Below are 22,361 nucleotides of genomic sequence, written 5' to 3'. Positions count from 1 at the left end.
TTAGCTTAACTGCTCTTATCCTCCTGGAATCTCACAGACCAAAGACTTTAGTGCTTTTGTCTGAAAACACCTCAAACAGAAACCAGCCCAGCCTGAATCAAACTGGCAGGCCTGCAACTGTTTTATCCCAGCTTGGAAATGAAACTCTGCTGCTCAGTTTTTTAAATACAAGTGCCCAAATGAGCCACATATTTATATTCATATTCATATCATCAAACTCTCTTTTGAGAACAAAGGAAGAGCTGGTCAAATGCTACTATGGCAGGAGATTTATTTGAAGAACCATAACTTCATACAGACTATGTAATATAAATCAAAGGTTTGAGAAAATAGAGCTCAAAAAAACAGTGATTTAACTTTTGAGAAATCTTGAAAAATTATAGTTGCATAGCTGATGTCAAATTGAAGATTAAGCTTGAAGAAGATGTGAGATGGAAAACCAGGTCTTGAAAGCATCTACAGTATTCTGGGCATTGTACTAGATTGTTGTGATGACAAAGGACCTGAGCCGGGAGGCAAGGTTTTTGATTTATCTATAATCCAGCCCTCACCTATGATGAGTTCTGACCAAAACAATGAGACTGCAGATACAAACAGTATGAATCTGCTATCTGTGTGAGGTGACTGTAGAGATGGAGTGAAGAGCTGGAGTCTGAGTCTCTGATGACTCACTGTTGGTTTATGCTTCCAGAGTGCCTTACTTTGAACTCTCTGGAAGGATCTCATCTGGCCTTGAGATTCTTCAGGAAAAACAAACAGCAAATTGTTGCTGGAGATAAGAGTGCCTGGAATACTCTGCTTAGTATTTTGCCACATGGGTAGTGCCAGCAGTGGATATTCTGTAGCAAATTACTAACCACAGTGATATTTCAGATACTTCTGGAGGTCACAAAGGAGCTTGGAAAGAAAACAACTGGACTTCTTTAAGTTTCGTAATGTCATGTGACCCTCTAATAGCAAGAGAGAGGGCAGTAAGTCCTTACACCAAAGGGAAAAGCAATTCATGGTGCTCCACTGATTTTTGTATGGTGAGAAAGTCTATCCTTGTCACTTCTGTCTGCTTGCAAACTACTGAAAACACTGCCAACAGTTAATGTGATGAGTAGAGTGTGGATTGTAGTGTGGAGGATCTAAATGCAAGCATGTGAAACCAACGAACGAACTGAAAATGAGCCTTTAATGGCTGATGCAAATAGAAACAAAAGTGAAGAAAGCAGTCATCCAAAAGCATGAGGAATAATTCCAAGGACATGAACAGCCTACATCCAAGGACAACTTGACAAGGGTAAAAGGACACACTACACTATTATATATTCATATAGAGGACTATTCATTAATGATAAACAGGATGGAGAGGAACACAGGTGAGCAACAGGTGAAAACAATCTGGGGATCATTGGAAAACACTAAAGAAGCAAAATGAACAGAGAAACAACATAAAATAACCAAGGGAGACAAGAATACTAACACTAAATAAGATTTATGAGACAAAGAAATGAAAGGGACCAAGGTATAAACACAGTATGAGACAGAGGGAGGCCAAAAAGAAAAGCTAAATAATAATACAAATAGACACAAAGCAAATCTCATCACAATAAGTAAACACAAAACTAAAGACCTTGTAATGCAAGAATAAGACTGACAGAAAACTAAACTAATAGGAAATCTAAAAATTCAAACAGAAAGTTAGAACCTCAAACACCAGAACAACAAAACACCACAAATAAACTAAGGCTGTAATATATAAGCTAACAATCAAAAAACAAGAATCCAACACAGACCAAACAAGAGAAACCAGGGATCACTACAGGTACGCTAAAGAATTTTCACAGCATGCACACTGTGATATAGGGAAATCTGGATGGATTGGAAAACCATCTTGTAAGATTATACTTGCACATCCTTCATCCTAGTTATTTGTTAGGATTTCCTAGACTGTTGTTAAGCAAAACACCATCACACAAATAAAAACCAGCTGCAGATTTGTGTAATGCTACTGTTGTGTAACCTGATTTTTGTTGTCTTACACACACACACACACACACACACACACACACACACACACACACGACAGAGGATAACATTGCATCATATTGCACCACGTGCCTTCTAATATTAATGATATGATCATCACTGGTTTTAGTATTACTAATTACTAAAATCTTTAGTAATACTTTATTGATCTATATATACACGTACACAAAACTAGAAATCATTATGTCACATCTGTTTATTTTGCAGTGTAATGTGGATTTGCCGCATTTAAATGACATGCTATGAGATTTCAGACTTACAGCAGTGTTTGCTCTCCCTTAGCTCCTCCTAAAGCCTGCACCTCACTCCTCCAGGTGCAATTAAAGCGCTGAAAAATTCTCTGTGTTGGAGGAGAGGGAATAATTCTCCAGTTCACGAAGGAGAAAGAAAGCATAAGTTAATATAATGAAAAAGTCAGGATAACTGCAGACTGCATTTTCCAGCACTGATAATGGTAGTGTATTCACCTATACTTAGAGGAGCATTTCCCACCACACACACACACACACACACACACACACACACACACACACACACACACACACACACACACACACACACACACACACACACACACACAGACAAAGCTCATAAGAAAAATAACTTACAATTACACCTCTTTCTTTGCAGGCACCTCCCTGGAGCAGGACAATATTGAAGGTCATGAAAGCAAAACAGTGCATTTGTACAGTCTCTTCAACAGCCAAGACTATAATATATCCATGAAGTGTCAAACGGAAGTGCCCTTGAGAGAGATGACTAACCCTCGTCAGTTGACTATTCCTTTGGTTAGTTAAATGGCTCAGCTGCAATTCACACCTGCCCAAGTGTAACATTCCTGTCCTCTTTTCATTTATTGTTTAAACTAAACTCACTGTAGGTCATTATTGTCGAAATAACTTTGAATAACTTTGTTTACAAATTTAATGGACTTTGTAGAGATGGCAGCAAATTATCATAAAGCTCCAATATAGGTACCATCCAAGGGCCTTTATTACACAAGTTGCAGCTTGTGACACAAAACTGAGAAAGTCATAAGGAAGACCATGTATTAACTCTACTATGTTATGCAGGCTCTAGAAATGAAATGAAGTACTTCCATGCATCATGTGTAACTAGAACCTGGGTCAAAAAAAGAAAGAAAAACATGGAAATCTGGAATTACAAATAAAGCCAAAAATGAATATGACAGGATTCCAGTCACTCACCTTCATCAAGGCTCTGAGTGCTTTTTATTGAATCTTGTCTGCTAAGAGAGAAATAAAGGCTGGCTGGCTTTGGCTCATAAGGCCAGAGAAAGTCTGTAAAATAACACAAACCAAAACCTCCTCCCTCCAGTGCAGCAGTCTGTCAGCCATACCAGGATCCTGATGGCAGCTGCATGTCACCAGTCACACCATGTGTGAATAAAACAAGACAGCTGAGCCAGTGAGGCCCCAGGTTGTGCCAGACAAGTGTAACTCTCAAGTCACTCCCCAACTTCCTGCTGTCATGTGCCCCAGTCCAAGTTCATTCTTGTTAGCCAAAAAGTCCTTGAGGACTCCCTCAACAAGCTAACAGTTGCAAAATACAAGTGGCAGCATACTGCTTTCAGTGACATTGAAATCAGGTAATGGTGCATTCCCTTTATACTTCAATATATATTCATGCTTATAAAAAAATAAAAATATCCTCTGCCTTTAGTCTGAGTGAAAGAAAATTGCTGAAAACAAAGATAAAGAACAGCTGGAAAACCTGTGCAGAAAGCAGGCAATGTTTGCAATTTCAAAACAGTATTTTGTTCACCTGTCTAGCTAGTCTACCACTAAGAGAGCCAAAGGGACAAATACCAGGTTGGTTTGAAAGTTTTGTTGCAGATTTTAAGCAGCATTTTTGCATTTTGCAGATGTGCTGCTAGCAACCTCACATCACACTGATTCCACTCGATCCTATATCAAGGAAGCGTCTCTGCCTCATATGATTTGGGTAAAAATGTATTTGGACCAAGGTCACATCAGCTTCTTCAGACCACAGATAATACCACTGTCAATATTTTGTGCTGTGAAAATGAATTTAGCAATAAGAACATACCTGGAATTTTTGCCTAGATTCTCCATATTATCATCAGCATCCACAAGAAGTTAGGCTTTTTCAGAAGAAATCAACAGATACATTTGGTTGATGTGAATATGGGAACATGGGGGACTATTCATCGCATGATATTTGCCTTCACATCTCAGATCAGTTATTTATGTATTTATTTATACCCACAATGATCATTATTTTGCCACCATGGGAAAAAAAAACAAAAACAAAAAAACCAAACCATATCACAGCTAACACATCTGTCAGAACGTCTGTATTTATGTTTGTGTTTCAGATGGTGAGGTATTCAGTTGTTACTGCAACACTAAGGGCAAGGAACATGGCAGGCAGATGGATGGCTTCCATGGTGTAGTTAAATATAATTTGTAATGAAAGAGGATTTACAACTTCTGCTGCTGAATATTTCAGCTGTCGGTTGCCAAATGTAAGAGTTACATTTTTCTGAGCAGTGAAGAGTGTTGGACTATCTGAAACTCACTATCGTCTTAGAAGATTTAAAGATCTACTCAGCAGACACCCTGCTGTAATCTTGGTTGTCGATAACCATCCACTCTCATCACATGTAATTCAGGTGTAAACATGTATGGATGGATATGAGAAAGAGCCATTTCGAAACAAGCAACTATTGCTTAGCATGTTTTCAAAAGCTTCAACTGGAAGTGAAGATGCTCACATTAGAGCACTGGGTCCTGCTTATAGGAATTCAGAGAAGAGGCAGCCAATCACAGGAGAGCAGGATTTTTTTTTACTTCTCTAATGGAATCCAGATATAACAATATAGAGCTGGAAATTAGTGTTTAGTAAGGCTGTTAAAAACAGCGCCCCTCGATTTACACTCAAGGCAATAGATTCTCCCATGTCATCAAACCCTCAGATTTAATACTGCTGCTATAGATAAAATATTCCATCTGTACTGTATGCTGAGTATCCGTTTAAACCACAGGGAGAAGTGAATTGCCCTGCCATTCCACTCACCCGGGTAATCAGACCCCAAATTGAAAATATCCAGCCGCCAATTTCAGTCCAGTTTCAATATTCCCTGCCTGCCAGTGTGATGTCGCGTTTCCTGCAGGCTGTAAAGGTGGAGACAATATAAGTGGCTTATGAATGAAATTTGAATTTCATGGCCCAATATCATTTAGAGTCAGTAATTGAGCAATATGTGTTCTCTATCCCTAAAATGACTTCCGCTTATTCTGATTTGACTGGTGAAGCAGCTGGGTCATCATAATGGCATCAAATAACAGAACCATACATGTGTTTCCATCAACTATCGTATTGCCCCTTCTTTGCAGACACTAAGGTCCAACCAACTGTATCTAGGAAAATGAATAAAAAAAAACAAGATTGAAAAATATCCCAGAGGATTTACCAGTGAGCTCCTGTTAGACATTGTATATTTTTGAAAGAAATTCCCCTCAATTTCTAAAGGAAACAGGTTATAGAGGTATAGCAGTGTGCTCTAGAGGAGGGTCAGCTGCTAATGTGCTATTTATTTAACAAGTCTTAAAAAAAGGGGGGGGAAATAAAATATAAGAAGGCTTCCGACAGTTAAAACATTTTAATATTTTAAACAAGAACCTGAAAAAAGTGAGTAAAATTGAAAACTGTTTAAGCACTTTTTAAGTGTGTCGCAGTCTTTATAAGCCACACCTGCAAGTCCTTGTCCTCAGCTGTTTCTGTTGAATATTTCTCCTGAAACTTGAAGTGTTTTAAAAGTTCTTTAAAGGTTTGTTTTTCTCAGGCTATGAGACAGCTCCTTTTTTATATGCTGGATTTGCTTTTCAAATTGAAGATTTTATTGTGTGGCATTTCTGTCTGTGTAATACCTGAACCAAATTCAGTACTGAACAGAGGTCCCGAACTTTTTTTTTTTGCTTTAGCTTTTCTCTAATTCAGAATACAACACCAGCAGGGCTGAAGAGTTTTGATCGCCCTTTCAACAGAAACCCAAGCAGACATTACCTAAACAACAGTATATAGAGGCTTTTTACTATTTCAGCCATAGAAGTATTTATTGCTTCATCACAACAAAAAAATGTTTAGCGAAAATAATTTGCATAAAAAAAACTGAACAAAAAACCCCTGACAATTTAGTAACTGGTACCAACAACTTCTCATCATAATTTATATTGAAGCTGGACTATAATAGTCTGTGAGGATAAGGCTCATTGTATAAGCACCTGGAATTGAGAGGGCAGGAACACTTCCAGGCATCTTGGCAGCACTGGCAAGCTCTCCACCATGAAGGATTACTGAAATAAGGCATAAGGATGTCCCTGTGATGTCTCGGATATTGCCTCCCGCTGGTGCTTAGCACAGCCTCGTCAGTCACATTTGTGATTACCTCTGAGCTGTACCCAATCATAATTAAGGTGATGACATTCTCACTAATGCACAGCTGACGATGAGCTATGCTGCTGAATTGTGGACACGACGGGAAGAAGAAAACTTTTGCAGAAGAGCATAAAAAGCATAAGGCAAGCAATACGTTAAGTGAGACGAAAAAGAAAATGCAACAGGACTATCAAAGGCTATTGTTCAGTGCGTGCTAAAGAAAGGCAATTTGATGAGGGAAAAGGTGCAAAGAGCTGCTTCAGATGTGACCACTGTGTCTCCAGGGGGGTGATTTCTATTTCATTTCTTCACCACCAGCTGAATAATCTCCCTCTCTGCAGCACCTAATAGGAGTTCATAATTAAAACCAGATATGGAGAGAAGTAGGATGAACATGAAGTACTCTTTGGAGAATGGAAAGTCTGAACATGATGCTGACATGAAAACATGTCAGGTTAAAATAAAGATGAAAACAGGACTGTTGTACTACATCTTTTAGTAACTACAGTGAATGTTTTGTGGCAAAAATACAGACAAAACATTAAAAAAACCCTCTTAATAGTTTCAATCCACCTTTTCCTGATTTCTCTAATCATTTTTTTCCCTCTTTGACTTTACTGAGGAGAATAAAGACAATAAACATGATTTATGACTGTGCACATGAACTGACTCTCGTTCTATAAATCTATGAAGTAATACAGTAGTTGTTCTTTAAAATCTAACTCAAAACAGCATAGAGCCCACAATCAGCTCCTACTCTCTACAATTGTCTAGTTAATGTGGGAGGAATTCAAAGTAATGACAAATTACTCAAACTCTTTTTTTCCTAGTGCTGAAGGAAACAAATTTGAGCATGATCTGCACTGTAATCATTCAGCCAAACACAACGAATTCATGTACGGTTATTTTTATGACAGTGACTTTTAGTATTCGGCTGTCAAAGCATGAAACATGGTCTGAGGTGTGAATGCTGGAACACATAATCACAGCAGAAATGATGCATCACTAGTTCAAACAGTTGGGACTCAACACTACCCAGTGTATAAAAGCTGAGAACAGCTAATGGGTTGCAAGGTGCAGCTGGGCAGGCAGGCAGGTGAACCTAATCAAGTGATTAAGTGAAAGACTAATGATACAACCTGGCATAAGTTGAGATGTCCATGCACGTTCCTATCAAAAACCTGTGCCCCAACTTTCAGTTACAAACACTCATCAGCCCTCAAGTTACTGGTTAGACTTAAAAAAAAAGAAAAGAAAAGAAAGATGCTGGAGGTTGACATGTTAATTATTTCTTCTGTAGTCTTTTAAAGAATCCCCACTTAAACATTGTGTGTAAATTTATTGTGCAGGTAGATGCTTACAAAGATGCAGGAACACATTTTTGCATGTTTAAATATGACCATAAATCACTTGCATGTGTGGTACATAATTATGCTGTTGCAGATGACAGCAGCTTGTGTAAATTATTTCCTTTTAATGGGTTTGGATTCTGCTGCTAATAATAAAATCATGACTAAACTTCTTTTTTTCTGTTTTTATCAGTGGTTTGCTTTATTTTGCTGTTGTGGTGGAAACACCACACCGAGCTGTTTCATTATCAGTACTAATGGCTGTTTCCTTAAACTCTCTAAAGTTACAGAAATACAACTTATGGCTTTACAGTTTATGCTCAACTAACTCTTGAATTCTTAGGGGGGGCAGGGGAGGAGAAGGGGGGATTCAAATCCTTTTTTTAAAATGCAGCAATATGCAAGCTTATGTTTAGGGTATCGTTTACGCATCTGCTTCTGCATACAGTGCATAATTTCCACCCTCTAAAGGTTTTTCTATTTCCTCCTCTCCATGAACCATGCAGCGACCACTGCAGCTTGTTGTTTCCTGAATGTAAAGTAGAGCGGAATAAGCATGTTGTATCACAGAAACTGTGTCTCTCAAGTAACTGGGTTCTTATCTGTTTAATGCACCACTCGCTAAAATATGAAATCACACAACAATGTTATTTTAAAAACCAGTCAGGCATATACAATGACAATAAGATGAAAAGAGGTTACATTTAAAATTGATGTTATTGATTTTCATGTATACTTGACTTGGAGTTAAAAACAATTAAAGAAAATACCCGATTTCCGAATGTAGACTTTAATTCTCTGCCAGAGGGTTTCCTGATCAGGACATGTGGTGCATAATAATCTATACTCATTGGACTTTGCAACACTGTCAGATGCTCCCCCATCCCTCTTTTGGTCACTGACTGCCACTGTGTGGTCATAAATATTTAACACAGTTCTGCTGCAATTTGGTTTACACTCTTTTACTGTACAAGGTTTAAAAAATTAGATTCCTGCAACCCACTTATCAGATTGTAATATGGCATACTGTAGCCATGACGGAGATAAAATAGAAACCATTTTATTGAAGTATCACAGTACTTCTTCCAGAAATAGGCTGAAATATACCTGGGGAAAGACTCGACTTTTCTTGTGGGCAAAAAGGTAATCTGCCTCGGCAAAATAATTCCGTTCCACCAACACTACAGCCTCCATCATTCATCATCATTAAGAAAGGAAAGGAAAAAATTGAAACACTTTAATACTGATAAAAGCAGCCACTGGCACCATATCGCCTTGTATTTCTGATCTCATTTTATTGTTTGATGGTGTGTTTTACCTTACTCCCCTGTAAAAGTGTCACTTCATGACAGTTTGGCTGACATGGCATCAAGTTTTGACATTTAGGCTTGGGCTAAAATGTTGTTTTTCATCTGTTAAAAACATCGGTAAATGTCAGAATGTGGCATCAGAGTTAGTATGTGATTTTTATTTTATTTTTTCAAAGGCCTGTCATTTTATACCACATCAAAAGTCATACAGAAAGATCTGGGGCACCCAAATTTCAGCACATCAGTGGCCTAAAAAGTTCTGAATGCTATGCAGTCATAATAAACGCAGACCCACAGAGCAGAGTTTTACAAAATAGGTGGTTTCTAAATGCTTTCTTTTAAATAATAAATGAATGCTCACACTCATGCTTTGGCAGCTGTTGAAGGTTTTCTGGAAAGTTTCAAACAATGTGGTTCCTACAACACTAGATTTGATACCCATGCTATTAGGAAAGGATGGATTTTTGCTTTAATTGTAGATATCCTGGGTGGCTGACATTGGCAGCACACTGCGGTGATAAGAAAGCCCATACACTGGGCTCATCCCTGTGTGGTGGAAGCTCTCCACCTTGCCAAGCTGGCGCAGATGGAAGAGCAGGGTGAGCTTTCGGGTCATGGTTCTAAGTGCCAAGAAGGAGGCCAGGATCTGGGCGAGCAGGAAGAGGAGATAGAGGGAGTGGACAGCTCTCTCCAGAGGCAGGATGATAATTCCTTCATCGGTCAGGAAGAACAGCAGCACTGGCAGCTGGAACATGAAAGACAGGAGCCAGAAGGCTGCCAGCTCTGGCACCTGATGACAGGGAGGAAAAGAGAGAAAATTTGGGTTGGCACGCACAAACGATGAAAAGATGCAGCAGTCATCCATCAAGTGCTTTGGCTGAATCCCCATGAAAGCAAAGACACACATACACGAAAACTCAATAGGCATTTGTAGCCACAAGCAGGTAGGATACTTAGCAGTTTCCTCCTCTGTGTTTTTTCAGGGTCCATAAAAGAGTGTAGTTCAGTACAAGATATAAATTTGAAATACCTTTTCTTTGAGGTTGCCAGTGTAGCCCAGATAAAGTCGAACCACTTCGATGACTGTAAGTAGGATCATCCCAGTAATGAGCAGAGCCTGATAGTACCCAGGAAGATAGTAGAACTGGCAAAAGTGAAGAGCTGTAATTAATGAGTATGATCAAGGAGTGCGCGTGTGTGTGTGTGTGTGTGTGTGTACACACAGGCATGTTAGATTTTTATGTAAACTTTTTTTTCAAAATATTAATGAAACAAGTTTTGTTTTTCAGAAAGACAGTGAATGTTGAGTTCACTGCTTGTGCCTCTTCTGAGTTTATGTGAGGAGGCTTAGAGTTCATTTTGAAGGCACCACTAGATGGAGCCAAAGTCAAAAGTTTTCCAATTGATACTCTGGGCTTGATAAATAGACTCGGTTCATCAAAACCTGAACTGTTGACTTCAAAATGAATACTTCCAATTTCTTGTGTGTGTTTCATGGACTAATTTGCACTAACCTTTACTTCTAGCATGAACACGGCTGAAAACCACCAACAGGGAAAATAAAACATATTGAAATACAGGAGCATTTGAAGGGGGAGGTGAGAAACCAGCTCGTTGACCACTGCAAGACAAATAACAGTGCACAGTTACAACCGATCTAAAAAGAAGTAATCTGAGTTTTAGGCTTGAAAACATTTTTGTTATTGACCTTAAGAAACTGAAAAGATTCTTTTTTTTAAGCAATCCTTGATTATGCACACTGTGATTTACTTGAGAATTACGTCATTGGATGTCTTGTCTAATCTCTGCCTTTACATTCAGTACTAGATGGCATTGTGCTGTATAGTAAACATATTAAACTAAAGTTCCAAACAGTCTTTGGAAGCGCAAACTAACCAGATGCATCCTCTTGCTCCCTGGTGAAGTCGCTGTCTGCTGTCCTGTTGTTTGTGAACACAGAGCCTCCCATATACACCAGACCCACCGGCAGGTTTTCGGGAACAGGCGAGTAAAACACAGGCATTGTTGACAGAGGTGGTGATCATGACAGAGCCAAGGAGTCAGGAGCTTTACAGTTCCAAAATATGTTTTCAGTATCTGCTGCTAATTTTTGTCTTAAGTTAAACAATCGCATAGTACCAGGCTAGAAGAGATACAAGTGGACACATAAAGGCACATGCTGGCAGACGCTACTGCTAATCTGATTATTGTGAAGGAGGCGGGCTGAAGATTAGCCTGAAACAGTTGCATGGCAGCTTACTTGAAGTTAGTGTCCATCTATGATGCTCAGTTAATTTGATTTTCTAATTAGGGAATTCAGCAGATACTTAAACTTTATAGAGATAAAGTTGCACATACTCTGTGCAGTTTGTTTTAAAATTCTACGTTCTTTGTACACATATTTAAAGCGACGATTCACTCTGGCAGATTTTGGTGTATTTTATAGTCTTTTTATTTAAATTCGGCAGATAAACACAATGACATAACACTCTGCTCAATGCATCCGGCCAGCGAGTCATCAGAGTGGTGCCTGGCTTATTTTGGCCTTTGGGCCTCACTCGTCATTATTGTGACCATGGTGCAGGGACAGAGTTTGGCCACAAGGTGTCATCACAGCTCGTCCCTGGGGGCGCGCAGGGGAAAATGCTGAAACTCCTCTGGCACCTCTTCCCCTTTCTTGGACCTCTTGTAGAAGCCGAGTGAGTCTAACAAGCTGCTGATCTCGTCTGCCTTCATTTTCTTCACAGAAACAGTCTGATCCACACACACATACACATACACAGGAGGGCAGACATGTTTGGTTCACAACGTGGTTAAAGACAGTAATGCGTTGTATATTAGCTGTATACGTAGATATAACATGATTTACTAAACTCCTGTTTTTATTCAGAAGTGTTTAGCCACTACAGATTTAGAGGCTCCAACTAATTTTTTGTTTCTCCTTACCTAAAGTCAAATTATAATCTCCTGGAGAAGCCACATTAGAAAAACTTTAGCCCCTAAACAAAGCTTTAGATGGAAAATAAAAGGCTTTACTCAAGAAAGCCTTTTCTGATGTAGGCCAGCATTAAGACAGTTCATTATTATTGGTTTTGATGGAGAGGCTAATTGGGCAATAACTGCAACAGGGGGTTTTCTACCCTGGAAAAAATAAATGGCATGTGAGAAGCGCTTTCAAGGCACACAGTTTTCAAAGTCACATCAACTCTCCTGTCTCGGTACAAAAAATATTGCTCCATTCTCAGAATCCCCAGTTCATATACTGTATGTATTTATTTTTAACTCTCATTCAAGTACATCCCCTTTCTTGGTATCTGACAGATGATCTGATATCACATGAAGTAATATTGAAACTTTCCCACATGAATCCTGTTTGACATTCTGGCGGTCTCTTGATAAGCTCCATCACAAGGCAGCGGAATAAAAGGTCCCTGTACTCACTTCTCACCTTAACAACCTCATCCTTTTCATTGTAGAATATCAGACGGGGTTTCTTCTCTTCCGATGAATCATATTCCAAGTTGTGGCTACACAGGAAAAAACAGATCAAGGGAAACAGGTAGGAGGGGTTGTGAAGAACAAGGCATATCCATCTGTTTCGCTATTTTTAGGCTCACTTAACATGATTTTTTTACTTGGAATGCTCACAGAGCTGGCACTGAACTTGGCAGCTTGCTAGGAATACTGTTTTGTTTACAAAAGAGGTTATGAGAAAATCAGTAGTGATTTTTGTGGAAGGCTCACAGCTTAGCAAAGAATCCGGAGGAACATGAAAACAATACAAGGATACTATAAAGCCATTCGCTCCATGAGAAAATGATAGAGCTCAGGCATTTTCTTTATGCTTCATCCGACCACACTGGGAGCCTGCAGGGATGACAAGAGACATTTGTTAAAACAGCATGACAAAGAGGAGTGTACATATCTCATTCTTTATGTGATCAAAGGTGACAAAAAAGGTGTCACAGCAGAAAATAAACTGCCATGACAGCACATGACCTATCCATCACCGTACACACTATTTCCTCACTTGTTTTTTGAATATTATGTGCAGATTTAATTTTTTAACTTTAAATGATTAGTGTAAAAAAGCCATCAATATATAAGGTTCTTAATGAGGATTTTACTCTATACCTACCAGCAGTTTAGCTCTGGCTATAACAAGCTTTTCTTCACCTACTGTGTCACTGTTAGCTTCGGATAGCCTAACAGCGAGGCTAAGAGTAAGCACCAAGAAGGCCCACATTTTTACTGGATGGCAAAATCTTTAGCTCCTTTTTCTGAGTTAAAGCACTGAGAAGTGACCCTTTAATACTCTTGGACAGTTTTTTCAGGGTGGACAAGACCATGGCCACTTCTATGGGGGAGCAATGCACACCTGGGCTGAGCTGTTAATCTCACTTTTGTGATTTTCTGTCATAGATACTGTGTTAGTATAAGAATTAGGCTGGTGGCTTACCAAGTAGGTTACCACCACATGCTTACTCAGCAACAGAGTTAGCTGTTAGGGTGTTTTTCTATATGTCAAAGGGGCCCCCAGGTTTATATTTTATAGTTTCTTCCAGATCAAATGTCATTGGGGGAACACGGAACATCTGCACTCTTATCATTTTTTCCCATGCAGTAAACTTGCAGGTGGTTAATGGTCACAGAGAACCACATGTTACTACTCACTCATTCCCCTAATACAGCTAAAGTGGTTCATGACTAAAAACTTCATGAAACCATCTGCCATCACAGGAATAAGAAAATGACAATGTTAGTCTATGATCACATTCACATCTATGGGCAATTTCAAATAACTGATAACCCCAACTTGCACTTCTTTGACTTGTAAGAGAAAAAACCCCACCGAAACACACAGAAACACACAGAAAGGCCTCCACATGTCACAGTTTTTCCCAAGTAATGTAGCTTGGTAATTACTGATTTACATAGAAGAAGAATATAACAGCAAATACTGCAAGTAAAATATGAATCCAAATGTCTACAACATGAATAATTTGGACTTTATGAAACACAGTACAATAAAATATTGGAAAGATCATTGAGTGCACCAAACATTTCAATGCCAAATATTGAGTATATTTGCTATAGATTCAACTTTTTGCGCTATTTGGGGGAAGCAGCAAAAATTCTGATACTGACAAAGCATCCATCCATTCAATCTGATGTGTAAAAGGTTTCACAATGCAACTGTATATGCATATGTTCAAATGACACAGAGAAAAATTCAAATTTACAGCATGTAAAAGAAGTATTGAAAACATCACTAATTTTCGGAGTAAATATATTTCTAAAGCTGCTATTGGCATGAAGTTCTCATCAAATGTCATTAACAACCCATCAAATCCACACATGCAATGAAATCAAATCATAGATGTCCATAAATTATGTGTAAAATTGAGAAAAGACACAGGGAAAACATACTGATTTACTGAAATGTATTTCATACTTTGTACAAAAGCCTTTGTTTGTGATCACAGCTTCCTGTATGAAGAGGCTTCATTGTTTGCCTACTGTATGTATATGAAGCTGCATTGCTCAGGTGTGACACTGGCCCATTCTTCCACACAAAAACAGTCTGCATGGGATTTGGTGATGTGTTCAATACTCATTTTACCTGCTGTATATGCAGTTTTAGTCACTTTGGGATTGTATGGAGTCTTAATACATCCTTTTATCTGTGACAGCCAGAGTAGCTGCCTTACCCTACTTCCAGTCATTGTACTAAGCTAAACTATCACCTTTCAGTTCTGGAGCTTTACTGCACAGACATGACGGTGTTAGGGATCTTCACATGTAATTCTCACCAAAAAAGCTATTAAGTATATTTTCTAAAACGTCTGACTAATCCATTAGGTCTCAGCGATATCCTTTTTGTTCCGCATTGTTTAGGATTTTGAACAGAATGTTTCTCTTGACACACATTTGTTAAGTTTTCACAATCATATTTTGTAAATCCTGCAGTTATGTTGCTGAATAAAACACTAGCTCGATTCTGATCCATGAAAGCAGTATATGGCTTGTTCCCACTGTTTTTTCATTCTGACTTTCCCTTTTCTAACTTTCTTTCTATGCAGTGTTTAATTCCATTGTGCTCTCTCTATGAAATCAGGCCTTGTGACAGCATAGCACATTTGCACTGTGTCAACACCCTGGGGGGAAGAAAACATCTCGGCCCTCCAAGTTTACTCTACTGCTTTGTATTGTGCAAAACTCCAATTCATTAGGTCACCATAAGAGGGCGGTAACACCCACATGTACACTTCCTGGCAGTTTGGCGGGTAACGTGTACTTCCAAATCCTAGCCACAGACAATTATGTTTCCAACAAAAATAAACCATTCCTGCCTGGAATGCTGAAGCGAAACCCATCTTGCTGTCTCTGTCTTTTCCAGACACAGAGCATTGCAGCTCAGAGTCTTGTGCTCTGCATGTACTGTTTGGGATTATGTGTCAAACGGCAATAAAACAGTCCTCTTTTTTAACAGGGTTTCCTCCCCTTGGCAGCTGTTGTAAATCTACAGGCTTGTACACTTGCAGCAGTTTTACGTCTGCATCTTGTATCGTACTGTTCCAGGTCTCTCGTTCACAATGAAAGTTGGACCCAAAAGAATTTAAAGAAGTGAATGAGAAATAAGAATTTAGAGGAAAAAGGATGGCTCACATGAAAAAGAGAGAGAGAGAAAAGCACACAATGAGCGGTGGGGGTGGGGAGAGCTTGACGAGGCTGACTCCTCAGTCTATACGTGTGGATGCATACCATATGTGTTCACAATCAGCATGTTTCAGCTTACATCACATGGTGCATGCCAAAAGGGGGCTGTTGTTATTATTACTCTGCTGACAAAGGGGAAATACAGTCATTAATAACTGGAAGGTTATGGAGCTTAGACAGGAGATGATGAAAACATTTACAAAGTTCGCACTGAGCAACTTTTTCCAGTAGGAGTTTTAAAAATTGCAACACTAGCAGCTGTTAAAAGATCAAAAGCTACAACACCTCACTGCAGTCCTGCCTCCTTCAGAGAGCTTGTTATAAAGATATACACTTCCTTTTTCTCCAAAGCACCGGATGCTGCCTACCAGCCGGACACCAACAATTACTCTGTGTGTCTGTTCTCTTATGATGTGGACAATTATTTGTGGGTGTTTGTGAGAAATGTTTGACTCTAGTGTCTCCTCTGTGCTCCAATGTTAATATCTATAAGTATGCTCAAGAATAAGCAGAGGAGAAGGTTAAAAATATATCTTGATTAAGTTCTAAATGTTCAGTTCTCTCTCTTTCTCTTGCTCTCTCTCTCCCTGTGTGTGTGTGTGTGTGTGTGTGTGTGTGTGTGTGCGCGTGTGTGTGCTTATCTGTCTGGTGCCTTGGGGCAGCTGCTGCAAAGTCTGATGTCTGCCTGCCTGCTGTGTTCAAGTCAGCTTATAAAAGAGAGGCAGCATTGAAGGAAGTGAAGGAGGATGTGGAGGACTTTTAAAAAGATTATAATGCTAATGAGTGTGCTCCACTTCAAACATACAATAACCTTGCTGTACAGTAGCATCAAATAGTTTAGCAGAACTTGCTAACCACGATGCTTCTGTCATTACCGCCGGGCAGCTTAACACAACTTAAAGGTTCAATTTTAAAAATATAACAGGGAATTAGGAAATAAAAACAGGAGAACCTAGGGAAATGTCTATGCGTGACAGTAGCTGTAAGCAAATTTACGGCTCAAGGGGTAAATGAGAGTGTCACCGAGTTTGATTTAGCTTGTGGTTTAGCTTGAACCTACGACCTAAAATAAGTGGCTCCAATTTTCTTCACGCAAGGAGGCCACAAAAGGCTGTGCGACGCTGCCGGCCTTGGCAGAGAATCTATCTTGTACAGGCATGAAATACAAGGACGGTTCTTGGTGCTTGTTTGCTGCGTGATGGTGAATGTGAAATAGGATGGCTGCTTTTCAGTAAGAGTTTTTTTTGAGTATTTTAATACCTGATTAATTGTTTACAAGTTGACAATGACTGTTTTGAACAATGTACACTCTCTGTGTAAATAAATGCTTTTATTCAAGTAAATTGAATTAAACTTTCAAGGATGTTTACTGAGCAATTCAACTTTAATATACTTTTAATAAGACATTTTGAATAAAAATGCTCTGCAAATGAGCATTTTAAATAAAACAGTGCAGTATTTAGAATGGTAAATACAAGCAGCTGTAACCCTCAAAATTCTGCTTACACTGCAGAGGTAATATAAAACAATATTAAAAAATATATAAAATACAAAGGCCATAAAGAGAAGTGATTACTTTGAATAATATTACTTTTCAAGCACACAAAACTTTAATGCGAGATTGAATTTCTGTTTTCATAAAGTCTCATTTTTCATTTTTACATAAACTAATTAGTGAGGTCTGGATGTGGTGATAGATTATAGCCTCAGCAAAGCCAGGGTAACTGTTTTGTTTGTTTTCAAGTAAAGGACAGATACGATTGTGCCTTTAATCTTCACTTCTAACTCAGAAAAGTTCAAAAGCATAATAAGCACATTTAGCAGAAAGCTGAACTACTTCCCTACGTAGCCACCATGACGTCACCCATTTCTGGAGCAGATTGGCATTGTGGGCATTGCCCTATTTTGCATTCCACTGATTTATTTATTTTTCCATTAGATAGACTTGGCTGTATTTGGACATGAAGAAGAAGCTGTGAGCAACACTTGAAACGTGACTGGGGAAACATATGTCTCTCCTCTGAAGAAGACAACTAGTACACTCACTGGAAGGAGTGACCTTAGCTAATGACATCTTATTGACATGTGGGGAAAATTACTTACAATTTCATGAAGCAGTTGGCTGGGACTATTGAATGGGAGTCTATTTGAAATGGTGGCATTGCAATTCAAGGCATTTCCATAATTGCTTCACTTAGCTGACTTGGTTACATCATTAATGAGCGCTCTGTCACCAAATTGCTGTCTCATTATTTATACCTAAAACAGTGTTTATGAAAGTTGTTTTTTTTTTACTTATAAACTATACACTTATACAGCTAAATTAGCATCTGCCTCATTTGTTTCTTAAATTAGAAACAGTTTTTGCTTTATTCTTCACTCCCCTTGTTTTGTGGTGGTGTTACTTACAGAACAGATTAGTATCCTGGATGTGGGTGATTCTATGAAGATTCAATCATTCCTTTCATGAAAAAGTTGCGTGATGCATTTTACATCCTCAGGGGGAAAGGGTTCATCTAAACACCATCTGGTTCATTAGATGGGATGATGAAAGCTTAAAAAAACATCCTCACCTGCAGAAACTCAAACTCCACTGGCAGAAAATGGAAATAAAAAAGCTGAAAAACTGGCAACACTGTTTGATTATCTGTCAAGATAATAACACCATCATTTTTTCTCTCTGTGCTTTTGGATGCAGTCATTTCAAGCTTTGTTTAAAAAAAAAAAAAAGACAATCCCATGTGATGGATGATGAATTCCTTGTGTATTTCGTGTAGCCTGTTGGTCACTGGTTAAGTGCTGAGGTCCCACAGTTTGGGGTCAGGTACCGTGACAACATCTTCACTCATCATGGGCATGAATGTTATAGCCATGGCTTGTAATAAGTTTTTTGAATTGTTTGTTTTCTAGAGTGGAATGATTCTACAACATAAATCTTTTAAAAACAAGAATTGAGTGCACACTCAATTTTTATTATTAGTTAGGATGTAAAGTATACATACGGGCTCAAATATGCACACTTGGTGCTGAACTTTCTGGTTGTCTGTTAATAGCCCTCAGCCTTGGCTACAGTTATTAGCTTTTTTTTGACAGCACTCACTGGATTGAACAATAGGCAGGACAATGTGGGAAAGTCCAAGAAAATGTGAACATGAAAGCAGAACTGTACATTTAGAAAATTAGAAAGGTCCCTTACGGCCGTTTCTAAGAAATTGCAGATTCAAAGTTCATCAGTTCAAACAACTGTTTGCAAATACAAGTTATGTGGACGTGAAACTGTTAGTGAAGAGCTGCATATGGTTTCATATTCTTCAGAAATTTCCCCGAAATGTCTGGCAGTCCACATTAATTTGTTTCTGAAAGCTCTTTCTTCAAAATACAATTAATTTCGTTGAAATTTAATAAATTGAGTCTATATTTGAGAAATGCAATATTGCATTTCTCTATTTCTTGGTTTCAGTACAGAGTCTTTTGAAGTCATTAAAAGAAAAGAAGAGCTGAGTTGAGTATCGTCTTGGAATTTCCTGTGAAAACTATTTTCACTGGTTTGTTGGAACTGAGAACCACTGTTGAGGCAAATGGAGCTTGATTAATTACTGAAATGCTACAATCATTCTTTGTGACCTCTCTATTTCTTGAGTTTAATGGACAGTCCTGTTTGTGGATGTACTTTGGACACAATCTTTGAGACATGTCTGCTTTTACAACAGCAGAGACATTTAGCTAAATATTAGTGAGGATATGTGCATATATTTGAGCTTGTATATATACTTTTGGCCCTGTGTGGATTAGAGAAAACCCTGAATAAGAATAATGTCTTAAAGACATTTAAAATGTATGCTATACAAACATCATTAAATACCTCATATTTCCATGACATTCATGCTCATGCTGACTTTATGTAAAGCTCTGAATACAACTTTATTCACACTGGTGTCCTTGAGAATAATCATTCTAATTTGTCACACAGTGTTGTGTGTCTGACCTTGAATTCCCTCGAGGGGGAGAAATCAAAAATGAAAATCCTTGTGGAGGTCAAACAAATATTACACTCCCGAAGCAACAAAAACATCATACTGTTGTCCTCGGTAGTAACAGACAACTGCGTTTACGATTTAGCAACAAGAACACATTTTCAAGAATAAAGTAGTGAGAGCTTTTGGCATTGTAAGTAGGTCAAGTAGGTATATTTTCACAGACAGTCCCTCTTGTATTTGCATAATTCAGCTGGAAACCGGATAAGGTGATAGATGGTAGCGGAATCATGACTGATGTGGGAAATGGTTTGTCGTGGAGGTGGGAAATGGGGTGAGGGTGGTGAAGGGATTTGCCCCGATCAATGTCCAGTTACTGGCCACATCAGAGGAGCTGGTGGGCAAGCAAACAGCAAGCACTGCTCCCCTCCCTCTAATCTGCGCCTCAGTAATCAGAAACACATGGCTCCCTATAATGACTCCACTGTTGTCCCATGAAGTAGAAGAAGGCTGTAAGGGTCACATATGTGTGTCACCTATGTGTATACACACAAGCACAAAGTCGCAATGATGGAAAATATACAGCTAACACTTCCTTTCACATGCCAGCGAACTGCAGCCACATAAAGTAAATAGATCCTGACATCCATTTAGGCAAACATTTCTTTTTTTTTAGGTTGTTGCTAAAGTGTGTTTATCCAAATGGATAAGAGTGGTGCCAGTATCAGTGACTTGGCCTCTGACTCACAAAAACAAAGATGTGATAAAGCAAATCTGATGGGGGCTGTAAAATGGGGAAATGTTTCTGCAGGGTACAGGCATGTTCCTGTGACTGCATTCACTTAAAAAAGGGAGAGAAAGCATCCCAAACAACAAAGCTGTACAGTTTGTTGGTCACAGACAGGACTGATTGTCGGGACAGCTGGGGTTCACTGCACAAAAACATAAACCATCTGTTTATTTTCCTTGGGTTTGGGCGGACACAATGGGTCTTGTGCTCATTTTCCATCCCAGTATCTCTCTTTTTGCGGCTCTATGATGAACTGAGTAAGCAGTGAGGGGGAAAAAAACCCAAAAAACTTTGGGTCAGCCTGTGGAATTATGTGAAAGCTGAAACCCCAAACCATATTATGAAGTCTGTAGTCCCACTTTACTGCTCAGGTAGTGGATAGATGGGACAGGGGAAAGGGGAGAAAGGGGAAGGAGTAATTGAAGGAGAAGGAAAACAGGCTATGGGCACAAATACAAGAGAAGAGGAGCTTGTGAAAAAGAAGAAAGAAAATGAGAACAAAATGAAAAAAATAAAAAGAATCTGACTGATCTGCTTTTTATTAGCCATCCAAACCATTTCCCCTAATATGCTAGTTCCTTTAAATTATGCTGACAAAGGGGGAAAATTCAGGGCAATTTGAAGTCCCAGACAACTGTTTGCACACCCTTCCATGTGAGAGAAGAGAAAAAAAGAGTAAGAAAAATCTCCATCTGGACAGAGTAAGAGTGAGGCTGTGGATCAATTATATTTTGCACTATTTATACTGGTTGATTTTTTCACAAATGAGTACGAATAGTGCGTGAGGAAAACCGCGTGAAGTCCTGGCGCTGCAGTAATGATGCATGCACTGAGTTCAAAGTGGCGTGGAAAGTGTCAGATAGAGCAAAATGGGTTTTCACACTGACTTGAAGAACAATACTGATATGTTAGTATATCCCAAACTGAGCCTCATCCAGTTTCAACTCTCTTGACCTAGTTTCATCACTTTACCAGCTTGTCTAGGCATCTATTTGGGAGGTCGGCTTGTTGTGCGGTTGCTCTTAATTTGTGCATTAAGAGCGGCCTATTTTAGCTCTGAGCCAACGCGTGGAAGTTTTGGGTCTATGATAATGACAGTCTTAAATCGCAGAGTGTGTAGATGTCACTGGAAATCTATAAACACATTTGATGCTGGTGCCCCCCCTGTCTCCCCACTTCTGGTTGCATGCTGACCTCAGTCTTCAGTGGTTTTGGCTCAAGAAAAGCACCAGCTCCATTTCCAGTAAATGTCATTTCATAGTTACTGCATTTCCACAGGGCTGAGAAACAACATTTAATGTGTAAGAAAGACTGCAATTAGACAGTGTTTCTCGCAGACAGCCTGTCGACAGGGATAAGAGACAGGGGGAAAAAAAAGCCCATTTTTGAATCTCCTCTGGCCATGTCTGATGCAATGGATCAGCCAGGAGAATGACAGCATTTGAGAAAAAACGTACTACAGCAGACACAGTAATGTCAGACATTGTTTGAACACTTGAACAAAGAGCAACTGTTCATTTGAACTTCAATCAAACTTTACATCACACGAGGTTTTATAAGAAATAATTTGTGCAAAGTTCATGAACACCGTGAACATTTCAATATCAGATTTTCAAAATCAAAAGAGAGATTTGCATAGAATATTCTTTTTCTTCCCTTTGTTTCTGGTGTATGCCTTTGCATGTAGGCGATACACATTTCTTTACACTGAATACTTCTTACTGAACCTAATTCACTGTCCTGAACTTACGCGGACAGTGAA

The 22,361-nt window shown here is 38.9% G+C and overlaps 2 protein-coding genes across 2 annotated transcripts; both read right to left on the bottom strand.

Annotated features, from left to right (window-relative positions):
- Positions 1 to 8,392: 8,392 nt before the first annotated feature.
- On the bottom strand, positions 8,393 to 11,407 carry zgc:112294 (transmembrane protein 17A). Its single transcript, XM_003454155.5, has 4 exons — positions 11,012 to 11,407; positions 10,630 to 10,736; positions 10,146 to 10,259; positions 8,393 to 9,905 (listed from the first exon to the last, which is right to left on the bottom strand). The coding sequence occupies exons 1-4, from the start codon at positions 11,136 to 11,138 to the stop codon at positions 9,585 to 9,587; spliced, it is 669 nt and encodes a 222-aa protein (XP_003454203.1). The 5' UTR covers positions 11,139 to 11,407; the 3' UTR covers positions 8,393 to 9,584.
- Positions 11,408 to 11,552: 145 nt separating this feature from the next.
- selenoe (selenoprotein e) lies at positions 11,553 to 13,415 on the bottom strand. Its single transcript, XM_013276865.3, has 4 exons — positions 13,254 to 13,415; positions 12,906 to 12,982; positions 12,564 to 12,642; positions 11,553 to 11,869 (listed from the first exon to the last, which is right to left on the bottom strand). The coding sequence occupies exons 1-4, from the start codon at positions 13,359 to 13,361 to the stop codon at positions 11,726 to 11,728; spliced, it is 408 nt and encodes a 135-aa protein (XP_013132319.1). The 5' UTR covers positions 13,362 to 13,415; the 3' UTR covers positions 11,553 to 11,725.
- Between the last annotated feature and the right edge of the window lie 8,946 nt (positions 13,416 to 22,361).

Source organism: Oreochromis niloticus, linkage group LG12 (genome assembly GCF_001858045.2).
Source record: "Oreochromis niloticus isolate F11D_XX linkage group LG12, O_niloticus_UMD_NMBU, whole genome shotgun sequence".
Classification (NCBI taxonomy): Eukaryota; Metazoa; Chordata; class Actinopteri; order Cichliformes; family Cichlidae; genus Oreochromis; species Oreochromis niloticus.
This window is presented reverse-complemented; position numbering and strand designations above follow the sequence as displayed.